Raw genomic sequence first — 17,778 nt, 5'->3', positions numbered from 1 at the left:
AGACACCAGGCTAGAAATTAAGAGATTGTGAGTTATAGTCCTGCTTTAGTCATGAAAGTTAGCTGGGTGATCTTGAGATAGCCACTGTCTCTCGGCCCAACTCACTTCACAGGATTGTTGTTGGAAGTAAATAAGAGAAAGGCAATTAGATACGTTCACCACCTTGAGTTATTTGTTGAATTTATTTATTAAATTTGTATTCCACTCATCTTGTTATCCAAGGCAACACTGGACAGTTTACAAAATATGGATACAAAACAATTCTAAATATAACACAAATTAAAAATATAAAAGATTAAATACAGACTAAGACTGGCTCAGATAATAGTAGGTGAATGGTGCATAATCACTGCACCATCTGCCTCTAGCCTCAGGATTCTCCATGGCATCCAGCAGAGTCTGGTTTCCAGTAGGGTGGGGGCAGATCTCTCCTCCAGTGGCAAGTTGCTCCAACAGCAGAGGCCATGGCAGAAAAGGCTCTTTTCCTAGACTCCACCAGCAAAATTCTATGGCTAGTAGGGACTGCAGTAGGCCATTTCTGCCAGAGCAAATGGGGTAGGGCAGAGCAGTCCCATTGGAGCAAGGCAGTTCCTCAGATATCCTGGGGACTTTAAAGATGATAACCAACAGCATGAACTGGACCCAGAAGCAGACTGGCAGCCAGTGCATTTTTAATAAGTGATTTTATATGTGTCACCCTAGGGCCTCTCCATGCCAATGCATTCTGGGCCAATTATAGCTTCTAAATACTCTTCAAAAATAGCCCCATGTTGAGTGTGATGCAATAAGCCAAACAAGAGATGACAGGGCATGAGTGACTGAGGACAGGGTCCCATAATACAGAAAAGATCAATTTGCATATAATATGAAGCTGCAAAAATGCTCTCCTAGTCATGACTGCCACCTGCACTTTGAGCAATAGTTGAAGTCTAAGATAACACCAAAGTTGTGCATTGGGTCTGTTTGGAGTAGTGCAACCCCAACTAGAACTAAAGATAAAACTCCACAGGCACTCCCCTTATCAGAGTTCAGCTGAAGCCTGTTGTCCCCTATCCAGCGCCCATTATCTAGCACCATGAAGGACAGCCACAGGATTATTTATAAAAATAATAAAGATGAAATATAAATAATTATCATCATCTGTTGAAACCATACAGGTAATCTTGCCAACTGCATTGTGTGGTGACAGCTTGAAATTAAGACAATTTCAACTTTGTATCCAATTCTTCTATTTATGATCGTTGCTGTGTCCTGTGATCATGTGATTGTCAAAAAGAACGCTATAAATAAATATAATTTAAAGCAACACATTTATTTTGCCAAGAGCTAGATACGTTTAACTGTATCTGGAGACAAACCAAACTGTTCCATGATACTGGCAGTTCTTTCTTTAAGCCAATAAAAGGTTGTTCTTTCAGAACCTTTGTGATCTTCTGTCCTGCCACAATATTCATTTTGAAATGAATCTGTTCCATTATTTCTGCAACTGTTTTTAGGAAGCTCAGCACAGGTTCTACTATGTTGTTCAACAGCACAGCATTCATGATCAAGATCCATGTCATTAAGAGTATGTAGCAAATCTCCAACACTGGGTTGTGAGTTTATACAATTTAAATTCTTAAGCATATTTTCTTCGTATGTTCTTAATTGATTCAGCAGATCAGTCATCTCATTCAGCGTCGCAGGGCTGTGTTTATTGTGATGATACCAAGACAGTAGAGCACTACAATGTGGATATTTGAAACAACAAAACAATGTTTACTTTTAAAATGCTAAAATAGACTGTGAATCTAGAAATCACCATTGTATCAATAAACATTTTAGAATGGATTCATTCCAGAAAATGAGAGATTTGAACAAAAGCCCTAGTGTTTACTATGGCATGGAAATCCTTAAGTGTCATTCAGTGGTTCCAATTTATCACATTTTCCACCTCTCACCTTGCAAACTACAGAGTTGGCAAAGATTTGTTCTAAGTTATCCAGGCTATAAAAAAGATGACAGCTATACATTTAATAAAACCCATTAATTTCTAGGGGGAGGGTATCTTTATTTTTACAACATACCTTATGGTTCCTTTGAGCTGGCTACATTCAAACATCATCCTTATTGCTTCTTTGTAACCCTGATTGAAGCCTTGTTGAAGTGTTACCCCTTTCCCAGCATCAACACCTTCCCTATAGCCCTCCTTTAAGTAAAAGAAATAAAGTACAATTTGTTAGCATTTGTCTATATTATTTAAATATAACACCAACTAGAATAAGTAAAACAAAAAAACTTTAAAAGCTATCCTTCCAAATGATTATCAAAAAGAAGAGAACAAATGAAATTTAATTTCAGAGCCTGATTCACAGCATTATTTTAAAGAAGGCTCAACCATGTGGTATCATATAAGTAAGGTAAAGTTAAAGGTTCCCCTCGCACATACGTGCTAGTCGTTCCCAACTCTAGGGGGCGGTGCTCATCTCTGTTTCAAAGCCAAAGAGCCAGCGCTGTCCAAAGACATCTCCGTGGTCATGTGGCCAGCATGACTAAATGCCAAAGGTGCACAGAACGCTGTTATCTTCCCACCAAAGATGGTCCCTATTTTTTCTACTTGCATTTTTTACATGCTTTCAAACTGCTAGGTTGGCAGAAGCTGAGACAAGTAACAGACAGTCACCCTGTTACATGGCACTAGGGATTCGAACTGCTGAACTGCCAACCTTTCAATGGATAAGCTCAGTGTCTTATCCACTGAGCCACCGCATCCCTATATCATAAAAGTATTCTTGCTAATTAAAAGATCAGTTTTGTTCTATAGGATCATTTCCAAAATTCAATTCTGAGATAAATTCTATCCACCTGGCATCTAATTTTTAAGAATCCCTCTAAACAGAGAACAAGATTTACTCTCCTGATTCTAATCAAGAATTATGCCAGCATTCCATCTGCATTCAAGTTAATACAAAAGAGACAGAGAAGAAGTAATAACATCAATCAATATTGGTTACTTGTACCTTGACTCGTTTCTCCATTGCACTCTTCCATTCTTTCTGGGCTAGGTCCATCTCATCTGCATTTTCATCAAATACATCTTCACCGCACTGGCTAACTGCAGACTGTAGCCATGACATTTTGCTTGTCCTGCTGATGCAAAAAAAGGTTAAGAATCAAAGCAGAGGAAATCGAGCATAGCAGGAAAGCCGGGCGAACGGACTAAACCTGAAAAGAATCAAAAATGATTTGAGAAGCATTGGAAACATTAAACTCTGCGACAAAATAAGTCGAATCAGGAAGAAAACCGTATTAAGTTCTCTCGTAGCAACTAGCTAACGAGGAAGGCAAAACAAATCGGAGGTGTGTCAGTTCTACAAAAAAAAGAAAAAGAAAGAAAAGACGAGCTTCTCCCTAAATGACATATAACGCATTTTCCCCTCCTCCCCTTCAATCACCGACAGACCCGAAGCCAAACCCACCGCAACCGCTTAATCAGTCTTCCGCTTCCCTTCTTGCCTCTTGCCAGACAACAACCCAAAGTCCCTATTGCTTCCGGAGTCACAGAAGAAGCAGCGAGAAGCGCGCGCGCGACATCCGTAGCAGAAATGGAAGTTTGCGCATGCGCATTGACTACATCACCTTGCGTTCGAAGGTTGGGAATACGGCGCTGTCGGATTGATAAGTGTTGTGAGCAGGGGAAGAGAAAATCGCCCACTCCTGAAATAGCTGTAGATAAAACTCTAAAGTTGTCAGTGCCAGCCTAGCAAATGTTCAGCTGTTAAATGTTGAAGAGAAGGCGCAACTGCCATCACTATGTGATGGCATTCGTAAAGGCTCAGTTCGGTTCCCAGCTAGGTTGCCAGCTGATTTTGAGTATATCCACGTATCTTTCTAGGAAACAGCAGAGAAACCCTTTGATATTTGCCTTCCTCCAGGATTTTCAAAAGTTAAAGTTGACAATAGTTATGCCTTCCCTGGTTGCCAGTCTGCTTCTGAATTCAATTCAAATGGCTGTTTTTGACCTCTAAAACTCTTCATTGCATGGGGCCAGATTATTTCAGAGACCACCTCTCCCCAATTACATCTGCTTGTCTCATTAGATCAGGCAAAAAAAAGAGACATTTTATGGATCCCATTCCTCAGGGAATTGTATTTGATAGGCCCAAGGAAGCAACCCTTCTCTGCCATTGAAGCCACCTTTTGGAACATTCTCTTTCCAGAAGTGGTATCACTTCCATCTCCTTTATTTTTCAGAAGTCCCTCAAGCCCTGGTTTTGTCATCAGACCTGGGGGTTTTAGGGGCCAGTGAGATCTTGAGGTCATTCTATTGCTAATGAAACCTCATGTTTTGTTTTGTTTTGAAGTATGACAGTGTTTAACATATTGATCCGTTTTACATTTTTTACAAATGTAAGAGTTACTTCTTGTGAGATGGGTGATATATAGATTTGATAAATCTACATAGGTGTGCGAGAATCTATAACTATAGATCTGGCTAAATCAGTATTAATAAATTTATACCATAAAACAAGACTAGGCCGTATCCATGTAATTTAGTTCAAAGTGTCTCCCAAAAGTTAGTAATAAAATCACCAGTCTTGGCAGCATCTCTGATTAGAAGTCAGATTTTTAATAGTTTGAATGAAATAAATCCCTGTGTAGCCATTTAATAATACTTGCTGTGAAAATGTGAATGTAAATGTGATAGGGACAAGTAATCTGATACTTATTAGGTGTTTTGGTTTAAACCCTCATTAAATCCCACCAGTATGGCTGGTGATCCAGAATTATGGGAATTGTAATTCAATTCACATAGATACCAGCATAACTGGTATATCATGTTCTTATAATTCAATAATAGGCAGTTCAGAATATAGGTCAGTTTGGAGCCGTGTCATGTGAGGAGGTCAGAATCTAATACTAAACTAATGGGACTAGTTAGGTAGTTGCCAATAGTCCACACAGACTCATAATTCAGAAGTAAAAAAAAGATATATAATGCATGATAAAAAAATCATAATTCAGAAATTAAAAAAAGATATATAATTCATGAACCAATACTTGGTTTAAGCAGTCCTCCATTATGAATTCCCAGAAATAAATTTACTGAAATATAGAAATGTTAGAATTTCAGACTACTGAATATTACATTTATTTTTCCAAACTTTTGGATCAAATATCCTATCATACAACACAATATCCTTTACAGTATCCTTTATGCAATTTAATGTATAAAATAATTTTGGAAGGAGCCACAGTAGCAAAAGTTTCCTCTCTTGCACTCAACCTGTCTTTTGAGCATTACATTTTTAAAAAGACGATTCATTTTTTTAAAAAAGTTGCATAGGTGTCCAATAGACATGAAATAATATTGTCACAATAAATGCCCAAATAATCTTCTATTGATAATCATGGGACACAGTGTTCCAGTTCCTTGTTTCAGAAGCTCTCAAAATTTGCAAATGCTTGACCTCCCAAAATGATAGGATCTTCCACCTCACATAAAACCAATTATTTTGCTAAGGTTAGGAGTGAACATGCAATAAATTCACCACTCATCCTCAGTAGATAAACTTCAAGAAGTTTGAAAGAACAAATGTATTGAAAATGTTTTATAAAAAAATTCTGTCCAAAAATTTGCTAAATCGGAGGTCGGGAAAGGAAGCTTTAGAAAATCAGTTCCTGGCATTTATGAGCCAGGAAGAGTAGGTCTAGTAAATATGTATTTATCTTATTTTTATTTAGGAGCTCTCTTCTCAGTAAGAGTGAATGCTGTCGCTAATCTCCTCCTGCTCTACCATTGACAGCACCTCCACAAATCCGCCATCATCTTTACAAACTTCTTTCTCCCAGCGGACAGGCCAAAAAGCAATTACAGAGGAACATTTCGGGTTACATGGGAAGTAGGAAAACTTAAGAATTACTTCCGGAGCAGTTGAGGGAGGGCAGGGACATAGAAATTGTGCCTGTGCATTGACTCAATCTCCTTTTTTGATCTTGAATTGGAAACCGGGCCTGCTATTAGATGGTGCTATTGTATGTTTTGGATCGAACAGGAGTACTGTAGTTTGGTGGGGGTGGGGTTCATGGAAATCGCTTATAGGTAGGAATGTAAATTTGTCAGCATCAAATTAGTAACTTTCCTTAGGTTTTTTTTGTTTTGTTTTGTTTTCAGCATCATGGGCCAGGTGTTTCCATCCTTACCTGGCTTTTGTGGCCCTTGTTTTAAGTGTTGTACAAAGAAAGCTTGGTTCACTCATTTCATAAAGTAAGCCAATGAACATGCAGTGGGTTATCTTTCACTGTTAATATTATAAACTACCTTTTCAGTAAGTAAAATCAACATAGTTCATATTAAATAGCGTTAAAAAACACAAACAGGATAATTACTTTTACATAAAGTTGCATATGCTTTGTTTTTCTTAATATAAAAAACAATTTGGCTTCCTGAAGATTTATTTATTTATTTTGCCTGTACAGATAGTCCTTAACTTAAAACCAATTGAGCCCAAATTATGACTCATTTTCACATTTACGACTGTCACAGCATCCCCATTGTCACACAATCAAAATTCAGACACTTGGTAACTAACTTATTTTTTTGATTGCTGCAGTCTCCTTCCTGGGTCATTACCTTTTGTACTTTCTGACAAAGTCAATGGGAAAGCCAGATTCACTTAATAACCATGTGACTAAATAACTGCAGTGATTCACTTAAAGCTGTGGGAAGAAAGATAACAAAGCAAAATTCACTTAATAACTGTCTCACTTAACAATAGAAAATAAAATTCTTTATTGGCCAAGTGTAATTGGACACACAAGGAATTTGCCTTTCATTCCCCTTTCTTCCAACTTGAGGAATGTCTGTCTCATGTTCTGCAATTGTGTGGATACACATTCTCCTGGCTTCAGCTGTGCTTTATACAGCCTTTTAGTCAGCAACACTTTATTGCCCACAGTCTCTTTCACAAATACACTGCACAATGCTCCCAGCATTCTTTCACAGACTGGAGATCCTTCACATGTATTAGTTGACTATCTTCCAGGGCAAGGATTATGCTGGCTAATGCCTTTTTGGTTTTTTTCTGATACCCATCATCCAGGACTGCTGGTGGATTAGTAACAATCGTCCACAACACCTCCCTCTGTACAGTTCCATCTTCACATTCCAGGAGAGGTAATTAGTCTCATTCAGCCGAGACACCAGGAAACCTCCTCCCATTACACCAACGAAGGCCATGCTGCCTGCTAACACAGCTTAAACCACTTAGTCTGGTGCAAGCTCACACTGGGATTCTCTTCTCTCTAGGCTCACTAGTCACTAGTTACTCTGGCCTTCACTGTGGACTGGGTCCTCAACCTGTCAGAGTTTAAGCAGTATAACTAGTATTATGAGATAAATCCAGGAGCAAAATACAGCACACAGCACATAGAGCCTTTAGATAAATAACAGTGGTTTATATACAGCTAAATATATGTGGACTTATACATGGTAAATACCTTATCATACAGCTACTGACACAGAGCAATGAGATACATGAGGAGAGAGAACATGAGGAGAAGGAAAGGCTCTCTAATGGCTTCCCTTATATAGGCAGCTTCTGACCCAGCTTTCTAAAGTGGCAGTAACCCTGCTGCCTCAATCCCATTGCATCAGCTTTCAGTTGCCTCCGTCTACAACCTTCCATCAGTTTACAGCTATTAAATCTACATATCCTCACACCAGTGGTGGAATTCAAATAATTTAACAACCAGTTCTCTGCCCTAATGATTTCTTCCAACAACCAGTTCACCAAACTGCTCAGAAAGTTAACAACCGGTTCTGGAGGTCCAGTCGTTTAGAGGCTGATCGGACACAAGTGAGGTCCTATACTAGGACCTACCTTGTGGCACTGAGGGATGCGAGACGTTGTTTATATCGTCCTTTCAAAAAGGAGTTTCACCAGGATGAAGAGGTGGCTGGAGGCAGCATTTGTGTTGGGTTGGGCTTTCTTCGTGGCAGGGGTGAAATGCTACCGGATCAGACTGGATCGGGCAAGTAGGTAGCGGAGTTTGGATCTGGTTCGCCGATCCCATAGCGATCGCTGGCTGGCCACGCCCCTGAACCACTCCACAGACCCCTGCTCGCCGCTTCCTCAACCGGGTCGGGGAATGCACCATTCCCCGACACCAGCCTTGTCCCGGAGCCACTGCCCACTCTTTCTTCACCACGTAGAATATATTTACTTTCTTCCAGCGGCTGGCTGCCAGGAAAGGCAAGAGTCCAAAAGTTACCAGAGTTCTTCTCCTTGAATCTGCTGCCGCTATTGCTGTGTTTTCCATGCACCGACTGTGCAAGCGCACACCCGTTTATTTCATTTATTTATCAGTGGCAGGTTGGGTGTGCGCTTGCGCAGCCAGCGCATAGAACAAGGCGGCATATTCAAGGAGAGGAACTCCGGTAACTTTTGGATGCTTGCCTTTCCCAGCAGCCAGCCGATGGAAGAAAGTAAGTATATGCTGCATGGCAAAGGAAGAGCGGGCGGCGGCTCCAGGACAAAGCTGGTGTCGGGGAATGGCTGGTGTCGGGGAATAACCAGCTTATCCCTCTACAGCCTGGGACCTTCCAGCCACTTTCCCAATGCCGTTAGCCAGCAGATCTAGTCCACGTTTAGCTAGATCCCTTCGTGCGAAGACTCTCGCAATGCAAAGAGAGGCGGAAGATGTATTCTTCCCGGGGCAGCGGGGCATAGGAGCGCGGCTTTCCCCTCCCCAGAAAACACTGGATCACACGGCGTAACAGCCAAACTGGACGGCAATGCCGGCTCCGCCCCGCATGAGATTCAACCTGGCGCCCTTCCCGTTTCCCCCCCCCCACGCCTTCCACGTGGGAGCGCAGGCAGAACTTGTCTTCTGGGCTTCGTTCCACTTTCTAGCGCCAGTGCACCTTCGGGGTGGGGAAGAAGTAGGCAGGCGCGGTCGGGAGCGTCTCAGTCCTGAGCAGCCTGTCTGTGGTAAAGCGACCGGGTTTCTTTTCCGCCTCTGTCCTCAGAGCCAAAGGGAGAGGTATGGCCGCGAAGGGATGCCTGTCTAGTGATCCGGGGCTGGAAGCGGCAGGCCATGAAAAAAAAGAAGGAGCGAAGGTTGGAAAAGAAAGAAGAGAAGCGCCGGGTAAGGAAGGGACCCGCTAGAGTCTCGGAGGCTGCCAAAGGAATCAAATTGGGGAGGGGGGGAGGGAGAGAAAGAGAAATTTGGGGCTACTGTGGGGGCAGGAATGTTATGCTTCTTTTGTTGCTTCTAACGATATACTGGGCATATTCCTATTTATTTATTTTCTCCTACCTTGCTTGCTTTCCCCAAATCAAAACTTTTGTAGCATCGCAATGAGTCACAAAGCAGTTTAAGATTGGGAGCATTTTATTATTATTATTATTTTGAGGAAGCAGCGAGCAGGGGGCGACTCCGGGGCCTCGGAATGGGGCGTCCCTGGGCCCCGGCCCCTGACCAAAGGCGAAGGGTGAGCAGGCGGTGAGTGGGCGGCAGCTTTGGAGAAAGGCCGGACTTGGGGAATGGTACATTCCCCGACCCCGTTGAGGCAGGTGGCGGCTCCGGGGCCTAGGTGAAGGGAGAACAGGTGGCGAGGGAAAGGGAAAAGAATTTTTTTCCCTACTGGGTTCTGTGGGCATGGCTTGGTGGGGGGGTTGTGACTGAGTGGCCGTGGCCAACTCAATGTCACCCACCCACCAAGCCACACCCACAGAGTAGGTAGCAAAAAACAATAGATTTCAACCCTGCTTCGTGGGCAAACGATCTGGGGAGCGAAAGATTTATCCCCAGGGATGAGCATCTTGTGGACTGGCCGGAGAGGCAGCATCTTCAATGAACTTTGCTCTGTTTGTCTGTGTCTCTGCAGGTGGCAGTGTCGGCAGCATCTCCTCGCAGGGCTCCTTCCTCCTTCTCTCTGATTGAACTCAGAAACTGTAATGTAAGGCCCAACAATGTTTTTTTTAAAGAATACCTCCCACATCCCCCTAAAACCAGTAAATCCTAATCTTACCCCCATTGCATCTCAACTCAGCTAATCCCACTCTGGCCATTGAACGTTGTCCACTTCTGAATACTGTATGACACCAATCATCTAGTAAATGAATGAGTTTGATTCCATCATGATGCCTCAGTATAACATAGCACACAAGATGGTTGTGAGAAATTAGTTTGGAGGAAGAGGTACAATCCGTGGGGCGGTACACCCTTCCTTTTAATGTGTAGTGAAATTCTCCCTTATTTTTTGCACTCTGAATAATAATAATATAGCACTGTTAGCTTCATTTTAAATATCAAAAGGGTTTTGTGGCTCCCAGTATTTTATTTTCTGTGTGAAATGGGTCCAAATGGAGTATTTAAGGTTGCTGACCACTGCATTAGGACAAAAAAATCAGTGATGTTGACTTGGCCCTGCCCACACAGTCACATGACCACCAAGCCATGATCACCAAACAAGCCAAGCCCACAGAACTGGTAGTAAAAAAATTTGAAACCCACTACTGAATTTTTTGCTAATCAGTTAACTAATGTATGTAGGAAACATCACAGTAGTAATGGGGGACTTTAATTACCCTGACATCAACTGGAAAGCAAACTCTGCATTAAGTGGGAGATCACACAGGTTCCTTACAAGCCTAGCTGATAACTTTGTCATCCAGAAGATACAGGAGGGAATTAGATGAAAAGCTGCACCTGACCTAATTGTCTATGGAAATTCTCAATCATCCAGAAACTGAAGAAGCTTCTTGGATGAAAACAGAAGGTTTACTTGTCTCTTGAAAAAGCACTTTTGGGACACTGGACCTAATTGTTACTAATAGAGAAGAAGTGATAGAAGGCATTACCAGAATTTTGGGCAAGAGTGACCAAGTCATACTGGAATTCAATGTAATGCAAACACAAGCCATACAAAATAATCCAACCAGAGTCTTATACTTTAAAAGAGCTAATTTCAACAAACTTAGAAAAAGTTTGGGGAAGATTCCATAGATGAAAATCTTAAAGGAGAAAATAACTCAAGAAGCTTGGGAAATTCTGAAAAAATATGATTATAAAAAAATCCAATCTATCACAATACCATTGAAAAAGATAAATAAGAATTCCAAGAAAAAAACCACATGATTGCATAAAAAACTCTCTGATAAACTGAAAGACAAAAAGGATAAAAATATAAAATGAAAAGAGGAACACATAATTAAGGCAGAATACCAGCATATAGCCTGAATCTGCAAAATTGAAGTCAGAAAGCTAAGACTCAGAATGAATTAAGATTTGCAACAAATGTCAATAATAATAATAATAATAATAATAAAAGATTCTTTCAACATGTAAAAAACAAGGAAAAAAGTCAAAGAAACAATGAGAGACGATGGCAAGGAAGTGACAAGCAGCTACAAGAAAGAAAAGCTGCTTAATTTATTATTTGCATCAGTTTTACTGTAAAAAGAAAAAAATAGCCCAATCTACCAAAAACAGAATCATAAAAGACAGATTAGAAATACAAATTAAAACAGACAAGAAAATGGTAAGAGAACACCTGTCCACCTTCGACAAGTTCAGACACCACGACCAGATGGATCCGGGGTGAAATCCAGCAGGTTCTGACACGTTTTGGAGAACCAGTAGCGGAAATTTTGAGTAGTTCGGAGAACCGGCAAATACCAACTCTGGCTAGCCCCAGAGTGGAGAGGGAATGGGGATTTTGCAGTATCCTTCCCCTGGAGTGGGGTGGGAATGGAGTATGCAGTATCCTTCCCCTGCCATGCTCACCAAGCCACACTCCCCATGCCATGCCCACCAAGCCAGGCCCACAGAACAGGTAGTAAAAAAAAATTGGATTTCACCACTGGATGGATCACACCCAGAGTTCTAAAGGAGCTGGCAGACATGATCTGGGAAGAATTGAATCATACCTTTCAAAGATCCTGGAGCAACAGGGAACTACCAGAGGACTGGAAAAGAGCTGTTGTGGTTTCCATTTTTGAAAAAGGGGGGAGCAACTACAGATCAATCAACCTGACATCAATATCTGGGAAGCCCTGGAAAAGATAATCAAGCAACAGATCTGTTAATACCTAGAAGCAAGCAGTTATAACTAGAAGTCAACATGTCAAAAACAAATCATGCCGAACAAATCTTATTTCGTTCTTTGACAAAGTGACTAAATTAGTGGACCAGTGAAATGCTATGGACATATTATACTTGGATTTCAGTAAGGCATTTGACAAACCACCACTTACTTCTTAGTAAGTTATAAAAATGTAGGATAGACAGCATCACCAGCAAATGGATTCATAACTGGCTGACAAACTGTGCTCAATGAGTCGTCCTTAATGGTATTACATCTACATGGAGGGAAGTAAACAGTTGGGTTCCACAAGGTTCTGTCCTAGGCCCAGTACTTTTCCATATCTTCATAAATGACTTAGAAGGGGAACTTACCAAATTTGCACATGAGACTAAACTAGCAGGAATAGCCAACACCCTAGATAATAGGCTCAAGATCCAGATGGATCTTAACAGACTTGAACACTAGGCTCTAGCTAACGAAGTGAAATTCAATGTAGAAAAAAGTAGTTGTAATGTATTTGAATTCTAGGAGGGAAATTTGGGCAGGAAAATGCACGTTGCTGATTGGCTGATGCCTCAGCCAAAATACTATTTAAAGAGGGGTTTTTGCCTGTTGGCTTTTGCTGGGATCACAATAAACTACAGAGCTGTTGTCACTTGTATCGTCTCCTGCCTCGTCATTGCCCGAACTTAACATTGGCGACAAGGATGGGATTTTGAAGGCAGCGAGACTAGGAAAAGAGCTGAAGGAGCGACTTAGTTTAAAACCCAGCCAGTAGTAAGAGCGGATACATAGCGATGTCTAGCTATACGCCGCCAGCGCCATTCGACCCAGCCAAGGAGAAATGGGGGTCGTACATGGCTCGTTTCGAGTGTTTCCTCGAAGCTAACGAACTGCAAGGAGTATCGGATAATCGGAAGGGCGCTTACTTCCTGAGCCACTGTGGGCCAGAAGTCTTCGATACCGCTGAATCGCTGTCGGAACCAACGCCGGTACAGTCGGTGCCATGGCAAACACTACAGATGACGCTACGAGCACACTACGCGCCGGTGCCATCAAAGTTTGTACAACGGTTCGAGTTGAGGCAAAGAGTTCAGCGAGAGGGCGAATCGATAAGTGTCTACATGGCCGCATTAAGGAAAGCCACAAACCACTGTGAGTATAGGGACTTGGATGACTCTCTATTAGAACAACTCATTTGTGGGGTCAGGGACATCCGACTACAGAGGCGGCTGCTGTCGAAAAGCAACCTAACCCTGGCAATAGCCCTGGATGAGGCCAGGGCACACAAGATGTCGACCAAAGCGGTGGAAACCTTACAAAAGCCGAACACGCTGAATGCCGCGGCAAAAGCAACGCCAGTCCACAGCGAAGAAATCCAGGCCGAATCGGACGGTGAGGAAGAGGAGGAGGTTTTCCACACCGGGAGGCCGGAAAGAGGCGACCGGGACGAGTGCGTGAGTTGCGGAGTCCAACCCCAACGTTAGAATTGCAGGTTCAAAGAGGCGATTTGTCGGCGGTGTGAAAAAAAAGGACATATAGCTCAGGCCTGTCGAACCTCCCAACCTTCCCGCCAAAGATTCAAACTGGCCAATCAACAGGGCGCCGGTTCAGCGAAGCGGCCAGGGATTGGCCAATTCAAAAAAGGCGCAAAATTGAATCAGACCACTGTGAGAGTGGGCCACGCATCGACACGGCTAGAAAAGAAAATATTCACCAAGACATACATCGAAGGAGTGCAGTGTAAAATGGAGGTGGATTATGTCTTGGGACACAATCGCAAAGGACCTGCCAGACGTCGCGAAACGCCAGCTGCAACCAAAAGCTGAGAGTGAAGACTATCAGGGGAACCGAATCCCTGTTCGAGGAGTCACGTCCGTCAGAATGAAATATGGACAATTCAAGAAAACCCTGCCGATCACCATCGTAGATGGAAACCTGCCCAGTTTGCTAGGTCTGGACTGGTTCAGAGCCTTGGGCATGGAAGTAACTGGGGTTCACAGAAGCGGAGTCAACCTGAAGGACAAATTATTGAGAGAATTCGAGGATGTTTTCCAAGACTGCCTGGGCAATTACGTGGGCACCCCCATCTCATTCAATTTGGACCCCCAGGTGGCTCCCATTAGATTAAAGGCTAGGAGGGGCCCGTTTGCCCTCAAATCCAAGATTGACAGGGAACTAGACAAATTAGTAAGCCAGGGAATACTAGTCCCCGTCGACCATGCAAAATGGGAGACACCAATAGTGACCCCAGTCAAACCGAACGGATCAGTCTGGATTTGTGCTGACTATAAGGCAACACTTAACAAAGCGTTGCAAAAGAGTGCTTACCCCGTTCCCGTAGTGCAACATTTGTTGCACTCGTTAGGGCAGGGACAAGTCTTTGCCAAACTCGATCTGGCTCAAGCCTACCAACAATTACCGGTAGACAACGGAATGGCTGAAGCGCAGACGATTGTCATACATCGGGGTGCGTTTAAATGCACTCAACTTCAGTTCGGAGTTAGTGTAGCTCCCGGGTTATTCCAAAACCTAATGGAGTGACTCCTACAAGGTCTACCAGGAGTAGTTCCATATTTTGACAATGTACTGATATCAGCAGAAAACTTGGAAAAATTAGGGGTCAAATTGGGGAAGGTTTTGGGCATTTTCAGGTCTGCGGGGCTTAAGGTTAAACTCAACAAATGCCAGATAGGAGTTGAATCTGTAGAATTCTTGGGTTACCGGATAGATACGGAAGGCATCCACCCAACGGAGAGCAAAGTGCGAGCCATTAGAAAGACCCCAACCCCCCAAAACAAAACAGAATTACAAGCATTTTTGGGGCTCGTAAATTTCTATGCGGTATTTTTAAAAAATAAGGCAACGGTAGCCGAACCGCTACATAAACTGCTAGCGAAAAAAGCTGTTTGGACTTGGGGCAGAGTTGAGGCTAAGGCATTTGAAGGAGTTAAGAATCTCTTGTCCAGCGATAGCATTCTTATTCAGTACAATGGGACATTGCCACTAGTACTAGTTTGTGATGCATCACCCTATGGGGTAGGGGCTGTCCTCAGCCACAGGTTACCGAACAGGTCAGAAGCCCCTATCGCATATTTTTCCCGCACGATGTCCGCAGCGGAAAGGAACTATAGCCAACTAGACCGGGAAGCCCTGGCTATAGTTTCTGGGGTCAAAAAATTCCACAAGTACCTGTTTGGGCAGCAATTTGAAATAGTCACAGACCACAGACCTTTATTGGGACTATTGGCGGGGGACCGTCCAACACCGGCTGCATTATCACCCAGGCTGACCCATTGGACTATTTTCCTGGCAGCATATTCATACAAACTGTCTCACCGACCGGGCAAGTATTTGGGACATGCGGACGCTTTAAAGACTATTGAAGACCTGACCCCAGGGACGCCCGTCTTGTTAATTGACTCTTTGGACTCTGGCCCAGTCACATCTACGGAAGTGACTAGGGCATCTTACAAAGACATTGTCATAAGAACTGTGATCGGTTGGGTGCAGAGGGAATGGCCTACTGCACTGGGGGATCGTTTCAAAGAATTTACAAAAAAGCTTTTGGAACTGTCGGTACAAGGGGGTTGTCTATTATGGGGGGATAGAATTGTTATTCCGGAGAAATTACGAGGGCATGTGTTGGAACTATTGCATGTGGGCCACCCGGGGATTGTAAGGATGAAAAGCCTAGCGAGAAGTTACGTGTGGTGCCCACAAATGGATAAAGACATTAGCGACCAGGTAGGGAAATGCCAAGCATGTCAAGAATCAAGGCCACTACCCCCAACAGCCCCCATAAGGGATTGGGAGAAACCCCAGGGTCCTTGGTCCAGGATCCATATAGATTTTGCTGGGCCGTTCCATGGGCAGACCTTCTTAATTGTGGTAGATGCCTACTCGAAGTGGTTAGAAATTTTACTTATGAAAACCACAACAGTGGAAGATGTAATCACAGTATTGAGACATCTATTTGTGACACACGGGTTGCCCGACACTCTAGTATCCGATAATGGCCCACAATTTAAGGCCACCCAGTTTGAGGGGTACTTGGCAGAAGAGGGCATCCGACATGTCCTCTTGGCGCCTTTCCACCCGGCGACGAACGGACTTGCAGAACGTTTCGTACGCAGTGCCAAGGAAGCGCTATCTAGAATTAGCCCAGGAGATTGGCAATCCAAAATTGCTATTTTCCTGGCAGTCCAACATAGAACTCCCTGTGTGACCACCGGCCGCAGCCCATCGGAGTTATTAATGGGTAGAAGACTCCGGTGCCCCCTAGATCGGTTAAACCCAACATACTCCCCTGATGGGTACCAAGGCACAAAGGAAAAAACCAGAACAATGACAACAGATGACCCGGTATGGGCACATAACTATAGTGAGGGCCCAGCGTGGCTAAAGGGAACAACTGCAGGAGTGACGGGCCCAAAGTCATACATAGTGGACATGGAGGATGGCTGAGTGTGGAGACGCCACATAGATCAATTATGAAAAAGAATACAAAACAATCCAGAAACCAAACAGCCAGACCCTGACTACCCAATATTTGAACCAACAGCTAACTCAACCCCGAGGCGATCGGAGGACTTAGCTGAGTCTGAAGAAGTCCAGCGACGCCAACCGGCTCCTCCAGAGGACAGCAGGGACAACTCTGCCAATAATCCAGGGCCAGATGGCCCAGAGGAGGAGCTGGGAGGAACAAACAGTCCCTCCGACCAGCTCGACTCACTCCCAGGGAATGAATTGCGCAGGTCAGAAAGAGTTAGGAGACGCCCTGTCTACCTGCGTGACTATGTGGAAAAATAACATGCAAATGTTATGCAAAAAACTATGTAAATATGGTACAATGTGTTCTGGGAGGGGAGAAGTGTAATGTATTTGAATTCTAGGAGGGAAATTTGGGCGCAAAAATGCACGTTGCTGATTGGCTGATGCCTCAGCCAAAATACTATTTAAAGAGGAGTTTTTGCCTGTTGGCTTTTGCTGGGATCACAATAAACTACAGAGCTGTTGTCACTTGTATAGTCTCCTGCCTCGTCATTGCCCGAACTTAACAGTAATCTTACACTTAGGCAAAAAAACCTAACAGTACACCTATAGACTGGGTGAAACCAGGCTTAACAGATAACTGTGAGATGGATCTTGGAGTTTCCATGGACAACCAATTAAATATGAGCCAACAGTGTGTGGCGGAAGCCAAAAGAGCCAATGCAATCCTAAATTGCATTAACAGAGGATACAGTCAAGATCTAATGCCACTTTATAAAGCCTTTCCAGTGGTGGGATTCAACTGGTTTGCACTGGTTTGGTGACTGGCTGGCCCTGCCCCTCTGCCTTCCCCTCCCAGTCACTCCTCACCTGGCCTGAGAAGGTAAGGGTGATGGCGGGGAAGAGAAACTCGCTCCATGTGGGGCTGGTACAAGAAGTAATACAAGGAGTAGCATAGCACTCGCCAGCCAGAAAGAGGTAATTGTACTGTTGCGGCAAGATGGGGTGGCGCAGGCTGGCTGAAGCGGTGGTGGTGATGGCCAGAGCCTTAGTGCAGAAGTGAAGCACTGCTGTACTTGCCTTTGCACAGCAACAGCATTCCATCTTTGTTGCAGTACATTTACACTCAAACAGCCCTCTTCTCCCGCCACTACGGGCTTGGAGCTGTAAGCTGCATCCAGGAAGCACTGAGGCAGAGAAAAGTAGCCTGG

The 17,778-nt window shown here is 43.6% G+C and overlaps 2 protein-coding genes across 10 annotated transcripts; one reads left to right on the top strand and one right to left on the bottom strand.

Moving 5' to 3' along the window:
* Nucleotides 1–1,293: 1,293 nt before the first annotated feature.
* Nucleotides 1,294–3,561, bottom strand: YAE1 (YAE1 maturation factor of ABCE1). 2 transcript variants are annotated; one of them, XM_058182279.1, is made up of 4 exons: nt 3,459–3,561; nt 3,000–3,126; nt 2,067–2,188; nt 1,294–1,723 (listed from the first exon to the last, which is right to left on the bottom strand). In XM_058182279.1, the coding sequence occupies exons 2-4, from the start codon at nt 3,114–3,116 to the stop codon at nt 1,327–1,329; spliced, it is 636 nt and encodes a 211-aa protein (XP_058038262.1). In that variant the 5' UTR covers nt 3,117–3,126; nt 3,459–3,561; the 3' UTR covers nt 1,294–1,326. The 2 variants fall into 2 exon arrangements, with proteins under 2 accessions (XP_058038262.1, XP_058038263.1); XM_058182280.1 differs by lacking the exon at nt 3,459–3,561 and adding an exon at nt 3,443–3,453.
* LOC131197786 (uncharacterized protein K02A2.6-like) lies at nt 3,539–17,686 on the top strand. Of its 8 annotated transcripts, XM_058182276.1 has the most exons (5): nt 3,567–5,882; nt 7,083–7,156; nt 9,011–9,129; nt 9,872–9,943; nt 16,638–17,686. In XM_058182276.1, the coding sequence occupies exons 1-5, from the start codon at nt 5,749–5,751 to the stop codon at nt 16,668–16,670; spliced, it is 432 nt and encodes a 143-aa protein (XP_058038259.1). In that variant the 5' UTR covers nt 3,567–5,748; the 3' UTR covers nt 16,671–17,686. The 8 variants fall into 8 exon arrangements, with proteins under 8 accessions (XP_058038256.1, XP_058038257.1, XP_058038252.1 ...); XM_058182273.1 differs by having other exon boundaries at nt 3,539–3,631; nt 9,872–17,686; XM_058182269.1 differs by having other exon boundaries at nt 3,551–3,631; nt 5,725–7,156; nt 9,872–17,686.
* The last annotated feature ends 92 nt before the right edge of the window (nt 17,687–17,778 follow it).

The sequence above is a fragment of the Ahaetulla prasina genome, chromosome 4, assembly GCF_028640845.1.
Source record: "Ahaetulla prasina isolate Xishuangbanna chromosome 4, ASM2864084v1, whole genome shotgun sequence".
Lineage (NCBI taxonomy): Eukaryota > Metazoa > Chordata > Lepidosauria > Squamata > Colubridae > Ahaetulla > Ahaetulla prasina.
The sequence above is the reverse complement of the archived record's forward strand: the minus strand, read 5'-3'. Positions and strand labels throughout refer to the sequence as shown.